The sequence below is a fragment of the Salvelinus sp. IW2-2015 genome, unplaced genomic scaffold (genome assembly GCF_002910315.2).
Source record: "Salvelinus sp. IW2-2015 unplaced genomic scaffold, ASM291031v2 Un_scaffold16374, whole genome shotgun sequence".
Taxonomy (NCBI): Eukaryota; Metazoa; Chordata; class Actinopteri; order Salmoniformes; family Salmonidae; genus Salvelinus; species Salvelinus sp. IW2-2015.
Window position 1 is genome coordinate 566,426 of NW_019957557.1, and position 10,934 is coordinate 577,359.

General features: G+C 47.0%; 1 protein-coding gene across 1 annotated transcript in view; it reads left to right on the forward strand.

The window, feature by feature from the left end:
- LOC112080559 (signal-induced proliferation-associated 1-like protein 1) overlaps positions 1-10,574 on the forward strand; it is a 60,907-nt gene extending 50,333 nt beyond the window's left edge. The window contains exons 2-7 of the mRNA XM_070442627.1: positions 2,913-4,468; positions 4,718-4,848; positions 5,901-6,089; positions 6,391-6,559; positions 10,117-10,220; positions 10,403-10,574. Of these exons, the coding sequence (XP_070298728.1) occupies positions 3,028-4,468; positions 4,718-4,848; positions 5,901-6,089; positions 6,391-6,559; positions 10,117-10,220; positions 10,403-10,564 (2,196 nt within the window). The 5' untranslated portion in view covers positions 2,913-3,027 and the 3' untranslated portion in view covers positions 10,565-10,574. The remainder of the gene's footprint in view (positions 1-2,912; positions 4,469-4,717; positions 4,849-5,900; positions 6,090-6,390; positions 6,560-10,116; positions 10,221-10,402) is intronic.
- The last annotated feature ends 360 nt before the right edge of the window (positions 10,575-10,934 follow it).

Below are 10,934 nucleotides of genomic sequence, written 5' to 3' on the forward strand. Positions count from 1 at the left end.
ATTTTTGTAGACTGTCTGGTGCAGGAGCAAATCGCAGTGCATTTTGAGATTTCGATATAGAGCCTGAAATAGAGCGAGTCTACATCAGTCCGAGCAGTATTCATGTTCTGATTAAAAGTCAATGAAACAGTGTGATATCCAGTTTGTTTGTTTATTTGTTTGTTTAGCATGGGAATTATTTATCTCAATCTGGCTGCAAGCATTTACACTACTTATACTAGATCCAATAAGATCATTAAGCACATCAGGAGGGAGGCTCAGACTGGTGCCCAATGTGCACAGTTGTAGGAGCTTTCTTTTGGTGTCAAAAACTCCCTTTTGTGAACTCAATGTGTTTATCAGCTCACTGGGGATGATTAGCCTGGAGCACTAGGCACCCCGGAGGAACTTTAGAGCACGGTTTCGGCAACAGACAGGCACGCAGGCCAAAACCGGCCCCCCAAAGGTTTCAGCAACAACAACAACAAAAAATCAAATCAACAGGAATTCAGCAACAAAATGTGTTTCATTTAGGAAATTCGTTCACCAAGTATTCCCACGAAAAAAGAAAAAAAAAGAGACTTGATCCCTGCCATAGAATATAGCCTATATTTGTTTTGGTTCCTAATGCATTGTATTTTATTCACAGTATTTCTATTGGTGCAGAGTGTACGTATGGCACTCCTTTCAGAGTGACAATTTAACCCATCTCGCTGGGGTCACTGGCTTACAGTAGCAATACTGATGGCTCCTGGGTAATATGGACTGGTTGTGTGGATAGAAAATGTATTTATTCATTTATTGTGTTTGGAGATTCTTAGTGGCAGAAGCATTTATTTATACTGCTTTTGATTTTCTTTCAGCTTGTAATCATTTCTGACACATTTTCAATTTAACATGCTTAGAGAACGTGTTCATATTTCTGGTGTCTCATCAAGTAAATCAATTCGCATACATGTGTAACAGTTTAACTTTAGTCCGTCCCCTCGCCCCGGGCGCGAATCAGGTACCCTCTGCACACAACAGTCACCCACGAAGCATCGTTACCCATCGCTCCACAAAGGCCGCGGACCTTGCAGAGCAAGGGGAACCACTACTTCAAGGTCTCAAAGCGAGTGACGTCACCGATTGAAACGCTATTAGCGCGCACCACCGCTAACTAGCTAGCCATTTCACATCCGTTACACTCACCCCCCTTTCGACCTCCTTCTTTTCCGCAGCAACCAGTGATCCGGGTCAACAGCATCAATGTAACAGTATAACTTTAGTCATTCCCCTCGCGCGAACCAGGGACCCTCTGCACACATCAACGCCAGTCACCCACGAAGCATCGTTACCCATCGCTCCACAAAAGCCGCGGCCCTTGCAGAGCAAGGGGAACCACTACTTCAAGGTCTCAAAGCGAGTGACGTCACCGATTGAAACGCTATTAGCGTGCACCACCGCTAACTAGCTAGCCATTTCACATCGGTTACACATGTCAATGTCTATTTCCCCTGAAAGTGTTACTGTTTTGTATGTATGAAGTAGTGTATGTGTCTGTATGAAGCAGTTTTCTCTGATGTGTGAATGTGTTTGGCATGGAGAAATGCAAGCCCATCACAGCATTGACAGCCAGTGGCTAATGTGATCACAGCTTGTGTGCTGCAGGACTGACTGAGAGGAACCGTAATCTCTCCGAGTGTCTCGCTGCCAAATTGGCTCAATCTGCCAGGGAGAAACATCAGAGTTCTCTGCTGTCGGCTTTCGAAGGGCCTTTTTTATGTGAGCTCAGGATGTTTGATCCAGTAAACTGTATCTCAGCAATTTGATTTGGTGAACCTGCTATCCATAGCATGTGAAGGGACTTCATAGGGATCACTAGTCCAGCGTCAGTGACATAGAGAGGGGAACAGGAGCCCTGCCTCCCAGCTGAACACACTAGGCTATATCGATCAGATAATGTACTCTGGACAAGATTCGTTGATAGATCAAAACCTCACATTTTGTTTAACACTTGATATATAAATAGTTAATAGTGTATTCTATTGGTTTATTGAATTACCTAATAGTCTACTTTGGGAGTTTGTTACATGAATGTAATGATTAGGTTGAAGGCATAATTCTGCTCAGGTTGGATTTGGCTGAGCTTTCATGTTTCCCCCAGATGTTAATGCTGAAATTGGTTTGAAAAGTAGAGCCATTATATGAAATTGAAATGTCAGTGACTTTTTACTGTGTCAGTTTGCCAGGAGGCAAAAATCCCATCCAAATATGACTCTGCAGTCTTGTTTGTGAAATCTAGATATCCCTTTCAACCCTGAAGAATAGAAATGTCTGCATGTTTGTAAGGCTGTCCTGGAGTTCCTAAAAGCATCTATCTGACTGACTCTGCCGATCATAAATACCCCCCGGACATGTCAGGAGAAAGTACGCCTGGAAAACCCCGAATTCTGGAAAGAGATAGGCCATTTCTAATTTAGCAAATGCCTCGAGAAAAAAAGCAAAACTTTTTATTAAGAATTTCGATTTGGGAAATAAATTTGTTCTGCAGCCATTTCCTACTCCCACACAGTCAGTCAGATGATTAAAGTTGGAGAACATTAGCTTGCTTACTCAAGGCCCAAAGGGAGATTAACTAATTAGACACAGTCCAATACTTTCCACTGTGCTGCCTGCTAGTCTGCAATAAAACCTAGGAGCATGAGAGAGGCCACATCAGTAACAGGGCACTGCACACAGCCAATTATCAGGCAGGTAGCCTATGTCACTGTGTCATTGTCTACCTTTCCAGACCAGAGCTATTGGTTTCATTTTCAACACCAGTTAGGCAGCTTACATTCCCAAACTGTTTCCACTCTTCGCCTGGTTAGAGAAAGTTGGTGTTAATAGGAAATGAGAGGGTATGCAATTATTGAGTTTACAGTATGTTCTAATACCAAACCTATTTTCAGGTTGTAGCCAGTTGGAGTGAGATGAGAGCCCAGTGGAGTAGCAGACACACTGAGCATCCAGCCTAGCCATGCCTTGCTGCTGAGTGCCCTGGTGACCAGCTCTGGCCTTGGCACCATGACCAGTCTGAAGCGCCCACCCATGGACCACATCGTGGGGGGCTCTATCCCAGCCATCGACGAGTTCTACACCCGCCACCTGGCCAACGGAGGGGCACGCATAGACAGCGCCCACCCTCCAGGGGGCCCGGGGGTGCCTAAAATGGGGGTACGGGCACGGGTTGCCGAGTGGCCCCCGAGGAAGGACCTGGGTGCTCTCTGGCAGGTTACCACAGAGCCAGAGTCCCCAGCCTTGGCCGGAGGTGGGCAGAGCCACCTGAAACTATGTCACCTGATGAGCCCCCAGGACGCATCCATGCTCCGCAGCATCCACAACACACTGAAGAGTAAAACCCAAGGGGCCAGCTACAGCCCAGACAGCCGTTACCTGTCCCCCACAGACTACAGAGTCCCCTCCCACAGAAACATCCGCCGCATCCGCCAGCGCAGCAACAGTGACATCACCATCAGTGAGCTGGACGGTGGGGGGGACAGTGGGGAGGACTTGGGCCCCTCAGGGGCAAAGTGGTCCCCACTACACAGAGAGTATGGCAGCACCTCCTCTATAGACCAGCACGGGGCGCCAGGGGAGAGCTTCTTTGAGATGCTGAAGGGCTACCAGGGGGACAAGCCTGACCAGCGCAGCCCTGCACCAGACAGACTAGAGGACTTGCTGACTGCTGGGCTCAAGCAGGCCTCCATAGAACTACATGAGGAGACTAGTGAGAGCCAGACATCCAGCAGAGTCAAGGAGAGAGAGAAGCCCCCAAAGAGACGCTCCAAGTCAGAGACAGGGGGAGAGTCTATATTCCGTAAACTACGCAGCGTGAGGGGGGAGTCGGACTCACCACGGGCCGGCTCTGATGCTGAGGACGGTCGGTCAGAGGACTGGGTAACCCCCCTCAAGCCATGGGTGTGCCAGAGGGGCTTCTCCCACTACGACGTGCAGAGCATGATGTTTGACCTGAATGAGGTGATCCAGAGCAGGCAGATGGCGGCGGGGAAGAGGAAGAACACCACCACAGGGGCGTCTGCTGCAGCTGCAGCCTCCAACACCTCCACTGTGTCCTCCACCCAGAGCCTGGCCTACAGCTCCCCCGCTGGCAGCCAGGAGGAGCTCAGTGCCGGGGCCAGGGACAGCCCCAGCATGGGCACCGGGGACGAGCAGAGCAACGAGATGCTCCTCAGCTGCCCCTGCTTTCGCAATGAGAATGGGGCCAACGGAAGGCGCACGGCAGGAGCCGGGCCCCCCAAACAGGGGAGTGGGGGCTCGGGGACCCTGGGAAGCGAGGGCAGTCAGTTTGAGTCGTCCCTCAGCTCCCACTGCACTAACGCTGGGGTGGCAGTGCTAGAGGGGCCCAAGGACAGCCCCAGTTCCCTCAGTGACAGAGGCAAACACTACATCGTAGAGCATGTGGACCTGGGAGCTTACTACTACAGGAAGTTCTTCTACCTTAGAGGTGAGATAGACTCAGCTGAACATACACTTATGTATCCTCTCAAACTTATTCAGTTACAAACATTATACAGTACATGAAGTACTATAACACTAGAATGTGTAACATAAACAAATAGTCCTACACAGCCCACTGTGTAATACAGTTTCCAAATTCAAATGCATGAAGTGTATGTTTATACATAGCTGTCTACTTCCCTTTCTCTCGCTCTCTCTTGCTCTTTCTTTCTCCCCTTTTCTCTCTCTCCCTCAGAACACTGGAACTACTTTGGGATGGACGAGGCTCTGGGTCCGGTGGCTGTGAGTCTGCGCAGGGAGAAACAGGAGGAGCACAACGAGCACGGCCAGCAGTACAACTACCGGGTCATCTTCAGAACATCAGAGGTCAGACAGCTAGCCTCCTGGCTTTACAAATGCTCTCCCTGGACCATGTAACTTATAACAACGTTAGCAGTTAATGATCCTGCTAGATAGATTGAGATTTATGGAATTGTTATCAAATCCAGTCACGTTGATTGTCTGTAGATTTGTTTTTCTGTAGATCAGTAACTCTCCCCTGTGTCTGTCTTCCTGGTAGTTTCACGGTAAGACTAGCTGGAGGTGAAACTCAGCTCTCCATCCCTCTCTGCTGATTATGTAAGAAGCCCAGAGGGCATCAGCTGTTCCCTCAGATCAGCACTGTGTAAAGAAACTATAGAAAGCGCTCTCATCCTCCTCACATCTCCATGGCCTGTCAATGCTACACAACCTCAAACCACTATAGAGAACTCTCCTTTTACATTTCACTGGAAAATCATTTGCTTCATTAAGTTGGAAGGTTGTGATTTTAGTTATGGAGTGACTGCGACACAGCACCATTACATTTCCAGCTATAGATTTAAGGCACCTGCCCTGGAGTGTCCAGAGATGGTTGTCTGGGGGTTTTCCCTGGGTTGGAAGGTGGCCAGGTGTGGGTGAATAGACCCTCCAGCTCTGTGTGAGACACCCCAGGGCCCCAAACCTGGGGAACACTGTCCTTTTGTTAGGGCCCTCTCCTAGGAGTGTGGGAGAGAAAATTCCCCTCCGTTCCAGCTGTATAAGATAGCAAGTGATTGAGTTCACGGCCTCTGCTGAACACAATGCACACTCTGTGCACATATTATGCGTTGCTGAACAACCCCAACCCCACCCTCAGCTTTCTGCCCCCAGGCCAAAAGTTTGATTCATAACTGTACCTTGTTCTTCTCTGTTGTTTTATGTCAGATTCCTTTAGATAAATAGTTATGAACTTACTCAGGAGAAGTTAGGGTGTTTGGGAAGCAAAACCGACCTGTTCATTTTGGCTATCACTTTGTTCCATCTTGATGTGAAAGTTCCATGGACTGGGGATTCCTGAGGCACATTCCTCCTCTCACACCTCTTTCTCTTCCTCTCCTTATTTTCATCCCTCCATCCAGTTGACCACACTCCGGGGGTCTATTCTGGAGGATGCGGTGCCCTCGTCCTCTAAGCATGGCACTACCCGGGGGCTGCCCCTGAAGGAGGTGTTGGAGCACCTGCTACCAGAGCTGGACGTGCCCTGCCTCCGCTTGGCCCTCAACACGCCCAAGGTCACAGAACAGCTGATGAAACTGGATGAGCAGGGGGTAGGAGGATACATAAACACTACATAAAACACTCCCTGAAGAGCCCAGCCGTGCTACAGCTATATGCTGTTATTGGGCCAGTTATCATATTTCATAGCTATTTTGATTGGCACTATATGTTGGAACTATATCATGCTATAAAATTAGGCTTGTCTGATCTCGTATAGTTTTTGCACTGCAAACATCTTTTAACGTTAAATCTGTCACTCTCTCTTCTCTCTCCCCCTCTCTTCCTCCCTTCCCCCTCTCTTCCTCCCTCCCCCCTCACTTTCTCCCCCTCTCTCGCCCTCCTCCTCTCTAGCTGAGTTTCCAGGTGAAGGTGGGGGTGATGTACTGCAGGGCGGGGCAGAGCAGTGAGGAGGAGATGTACAACAATGAGACGGCGGGCCCTGCCCTGGAGGAGTTCCTACAGCTGCTGGGGGAGAGAGTCCGCCTTCAGGGCTTCACCAAGTACCGCGTGCTCCCAGCTTGACACCACGAGTACGCTCAACACACACACACACACAATACAACACACACAACACACCAACACACACACACACACACCACACATACACATACATACACAATACACACCACACATACACCAACACACACACACACACGCATACACACCACACACACACACAACACACACACACACACACACACACACACACCCACCCACACACACACACACACACACACACACACACACACACATACACACACTAGCAACGGTAGTAAAAATTGATAAAAGGTCAAAAATACAGTTCTGATGAATGTAACAGCTACATAAGATGGTTAACTATTTTAGAGTTTTAAAAATCCATCCTTTTTATCACAATTGTATAATGAGAGACAGAAAATCTATGGAATCGAGACATTTTGGTGGGACTTCAGGTATTCAATTGAAGGTTAAATATAAAATGTTTTCTTATTTGAAATGACACATGGCAACATTTTTTAACCATATACGTCCCTTTCATGTTTTGTTATTATATTGATAGAATAATAACGTTCGGAAATAACAACTAATTTGCATATACAGTGCATTCGGAAAGTATTCAGACCCCTTGACTTTTTTCACATTTTGTTACATTACAGCCTCGAGTCTTCTTGGGTATGACGCTACAAGCTTGGCACACCTGTATTTGGGGAGTTTTTCCCATTCTTCTCTGCAGATCCTCTCTATCTCTGTCAGGTTGGATGGGGAGCATTGCTGCACAGCTATTCGATCGGGTTCAAGTGGCTCTGGCTGGGCAACTCAAGGACATTCAGAGACTGTCCTGTTGGAAGGTGAACCTTCCAACAAGAAGTCCTGAGGTCCTGAGCGCTCTGGAGCAGGTTTTCATCGGGGATCTTTCTGTACTTTACTCCATTCATATTTCCCTCGATCGTGACTAGTCTCCCAGTCCCTGCCGCTGAAAAACATCCACACAGCATGATGCTACCACCATGCTTCACTGTAGGGATGGTGCCAGGTTTCCTCCAGATGTGACGCTTGGCAATCAGGCCAAAGAGTTCAATCTTGGTTTCATCAGACCAGAGAATCTTGTTTCTCATGGTCTGAGAGTCCTTTAGGTGCCTTTTGGCAAACTCCAATCAGGCTGTCATGTGCCTTTTACTGAGGAGTGGCTTCCGTCTGGCCACTCTACCATTAAGGCCTGATTGGTGGAATGCTGAAGAGATGGTTGTCCTTCTGGAAGGTTCTCCCATCTCCACAGAGTAACTCTGGAGCTCTGTCAGAATGGCCATCGGGTTCTTGGTCACCTTCCTGACCAAGGCCCTTCTCCTCCGATTGCTCAGTTTGCCAGGCGGCTAGCTGTAGGAAGAGTCTTGGTGGTTCCAAACTTCTTCCATTTAAGAATGATGGAGGCCACTGTGTTCTTGGGGACCTTCAATGATGTAGACATTTCTTGGTACCCTTCCCCAGATCTGTGCCTCAACTCTATCCTGTCTAGGAGCTCTACGGACAATTCCTTCGACCTCATGGCTTTGTTTTTGCTCTGACAGGAAGAGCCAGATGAGGAAAATGTTTTATGTAATCCATTTGAGAATAAGGCTGTAACATAACAAAATATGGAAAAAGTCAAGGGGTCTGAATACTTTCCAAATGCACTGTACATGTGGGCATAATTTAATTAATTAGCATGAAGTTACTCTATCCAACCAGCTATTTCTAAGGTACCACCCCAAAGAGAATTTGTAAACGCCCCCTCACAATATCCTGTCAACATTCACCATGGCTTTTACCCAAATATGTGCAACATTACTTATTCATGATTGTCATCTAGAATATTAACTACGAGGCAGAAATGTTTTGTATCAAAATAGCACCCACTTGAGCAATGCATATTTATTTGACAATAGGGGAAAGATACAAAATTGCATGATTGAATAAGATATGTGGATTTTTCGTGTCGACTTTCTTTTCTGAGTGACAACTTTGTTTACGTTATCATCTAATCAAACATCAACCTTTTTTTATCCCACAAAGGGAAGACAAACTGTAAGTAGACCGGTTCCTCTTCTCTCTTGTCATGTGGTTGCCGTGTCAGTGCGTTTAATCCCCATCGGTATATCAACTTTATAAACACGTGGGTCAAAACCTTTGTCCCATGTCTTCAATTTCTGACGATACCCCCATCCTTTTGAGACATCGTTTCACACTTTTCCTTAACAGTAAAGTCCAGGAAACGGTGGTAATAGGATTAATATTGTCCATTTTTATTTTGAAATCAATCGGTGAATTGACAATTAGTTGACAAATAGATGATCCACTTCTCAAACACAGCCACATGATAGCTAAAGAGAGGAGTATTCTCAGGTGGGCGTGGCTTGAGCCTTGCTACACACACACACACACACACACACACACACACACACAGTTGTGTTTTAACTAACCTTGGGGACACACAATTGATTCCCTTCAAAGCAAAGCACTGACAGTGCATTTTAAAAGTGTGATTGGCCTTTTTTTTGACAAGGATGTAGCAGACAGGCTCCTGTGTGGGAACCTTACTGACCCTCTCTCTGACCTCCTCACCCAGGTCTCACAGCTGTAGAGTCTGCTGAATATTTGCTGTATGGCGTGCTCTGATCTGCCTTGTGTTTATCAACTAGGATTGGGGTAATCTCTGTATCCAGGCGAAATGGTTTTCCTCTCCTGTCTCTTGCAGGGTTTTTTTAATGTGTAGTCACTACTTTTTACTTATGTAGCCTGTTTTTCTTTCAAATCCTCATTGCTCTCTTGTAACCCTCATTTCTCCTGGCTAGTCTTATCACTCCACTTATCCTGTTCCTCTGACCCAACTCTTTCTCATACCCTCCCTCCTCCCATCCTCCTCCTCCTCCCTCCCTCCTCTCCTCCCCTCCCATCCCTCCCTCCTCCCTCCCTCCCTCCCTCCCTCCCTCCCTCCATCCCTCCTCCCTCCTGTCTCTGGTGTAGTCTGAGAACTAAATCCAGGTACAGCAATGGGCTGGCCACGTCCGCTCCATCTACATCTTTTATATTCCTCATGAGAGCAGAGCAGGAAATGGCAGCTCATCGCAATTATGCACTTAATTACATTAGACTATTTCTGGCACTTCCCCTATTCATAAGCTCAATGAATATGAACATTCCTCTTTTGTCCATACATTTTAATTGTGGTGGCTGCCTGGGTAATCTTGCACCCAAAACCAAATCAGTTACTGTCATGAGAGACAAGCACATGGGTACCTCTGCTCTTAGGGTTATAGTAGACTGGTTGTGGCATACTCTTTACAATGCTACATTTTTAGATTTAGTATTTTTTAGCAACAATACAGTATTATCGATAGGGCTCTACCTGTATTACTACAATTATTTGTTGTTGTTTTCCTGTCTCACTATGTTGGCAGACATTGATCAGGCTACACTAGCATGGCTTATTGTTTGGGCTATGAAACAGGAGACAGTCTAGTACATAAAGCACTGAGCAGATAGGTTGCTGGAGGACAGAGTTGGGTTGCAGTAGCAGTACAATGGGGCCTTATATTGTGGTGCTCCTCTCCCTTCCTCCAGCTGATTCCACTGGCAGCCACTCCCTGTACACGGCCTACAGGGACTATGAGATCATGTTCCACGTGTCTACCCTGCTGCCCTACACACCCAATAACAAACAACAGGTACTGAAGGGTTCTATGATATCACATAATACATTAATATCTAAGAGACATGCTTTAGGATAACATGATATGCCATAGATGGATTCAATTATTAATCAAGTTTATCGCTGCCATGCTGAAGAATAGGATATTCATCGAGATAGTGTAATTCTTGTATGGTTATACCATGTTTGTCCTTGTAGTTGCTGAGGAAGAGACACATTGGAAATGACATCGTCACCATAGTGTTCCAGGAGCCGGGAGCGCTCCCCTTCACCCCCAAGACCATCCGCTCCCACTTCCAACACGTGTTCATCATCGTCCGTGTGCACAGCCCCTGCTCCGACAACACCTGCTATAGGTGAGTGTCAACCGTGTTTAGACCACTAGAGGGCCTGGTGGTCACTAAGAGCCTGGAAAGCCCCTGGTACTACAACAGTGGTTGTTTTGAACTCACACAGGTAGATAACATAATGAGGAACGAGAACCACTAGAAGGCATGGTCACCAACCCAGATACATTTGCTTGGGTAACTACTGGCTCTCCTTATTTCTCTCTGTAACCAGGATACTATAGGCAGGGTACTATAGGCAGGGTACCATGCAGGATACTGTAGGCAGGGTACTATAGGCAGGGTACTATAGGCAGAGTACTATAGGCAGGGTACCATGCAGGATACTGTAGGCAGGATACTATAGGCAGGGTACTATAGGCAGGGTACTATAGGCAGGGTAC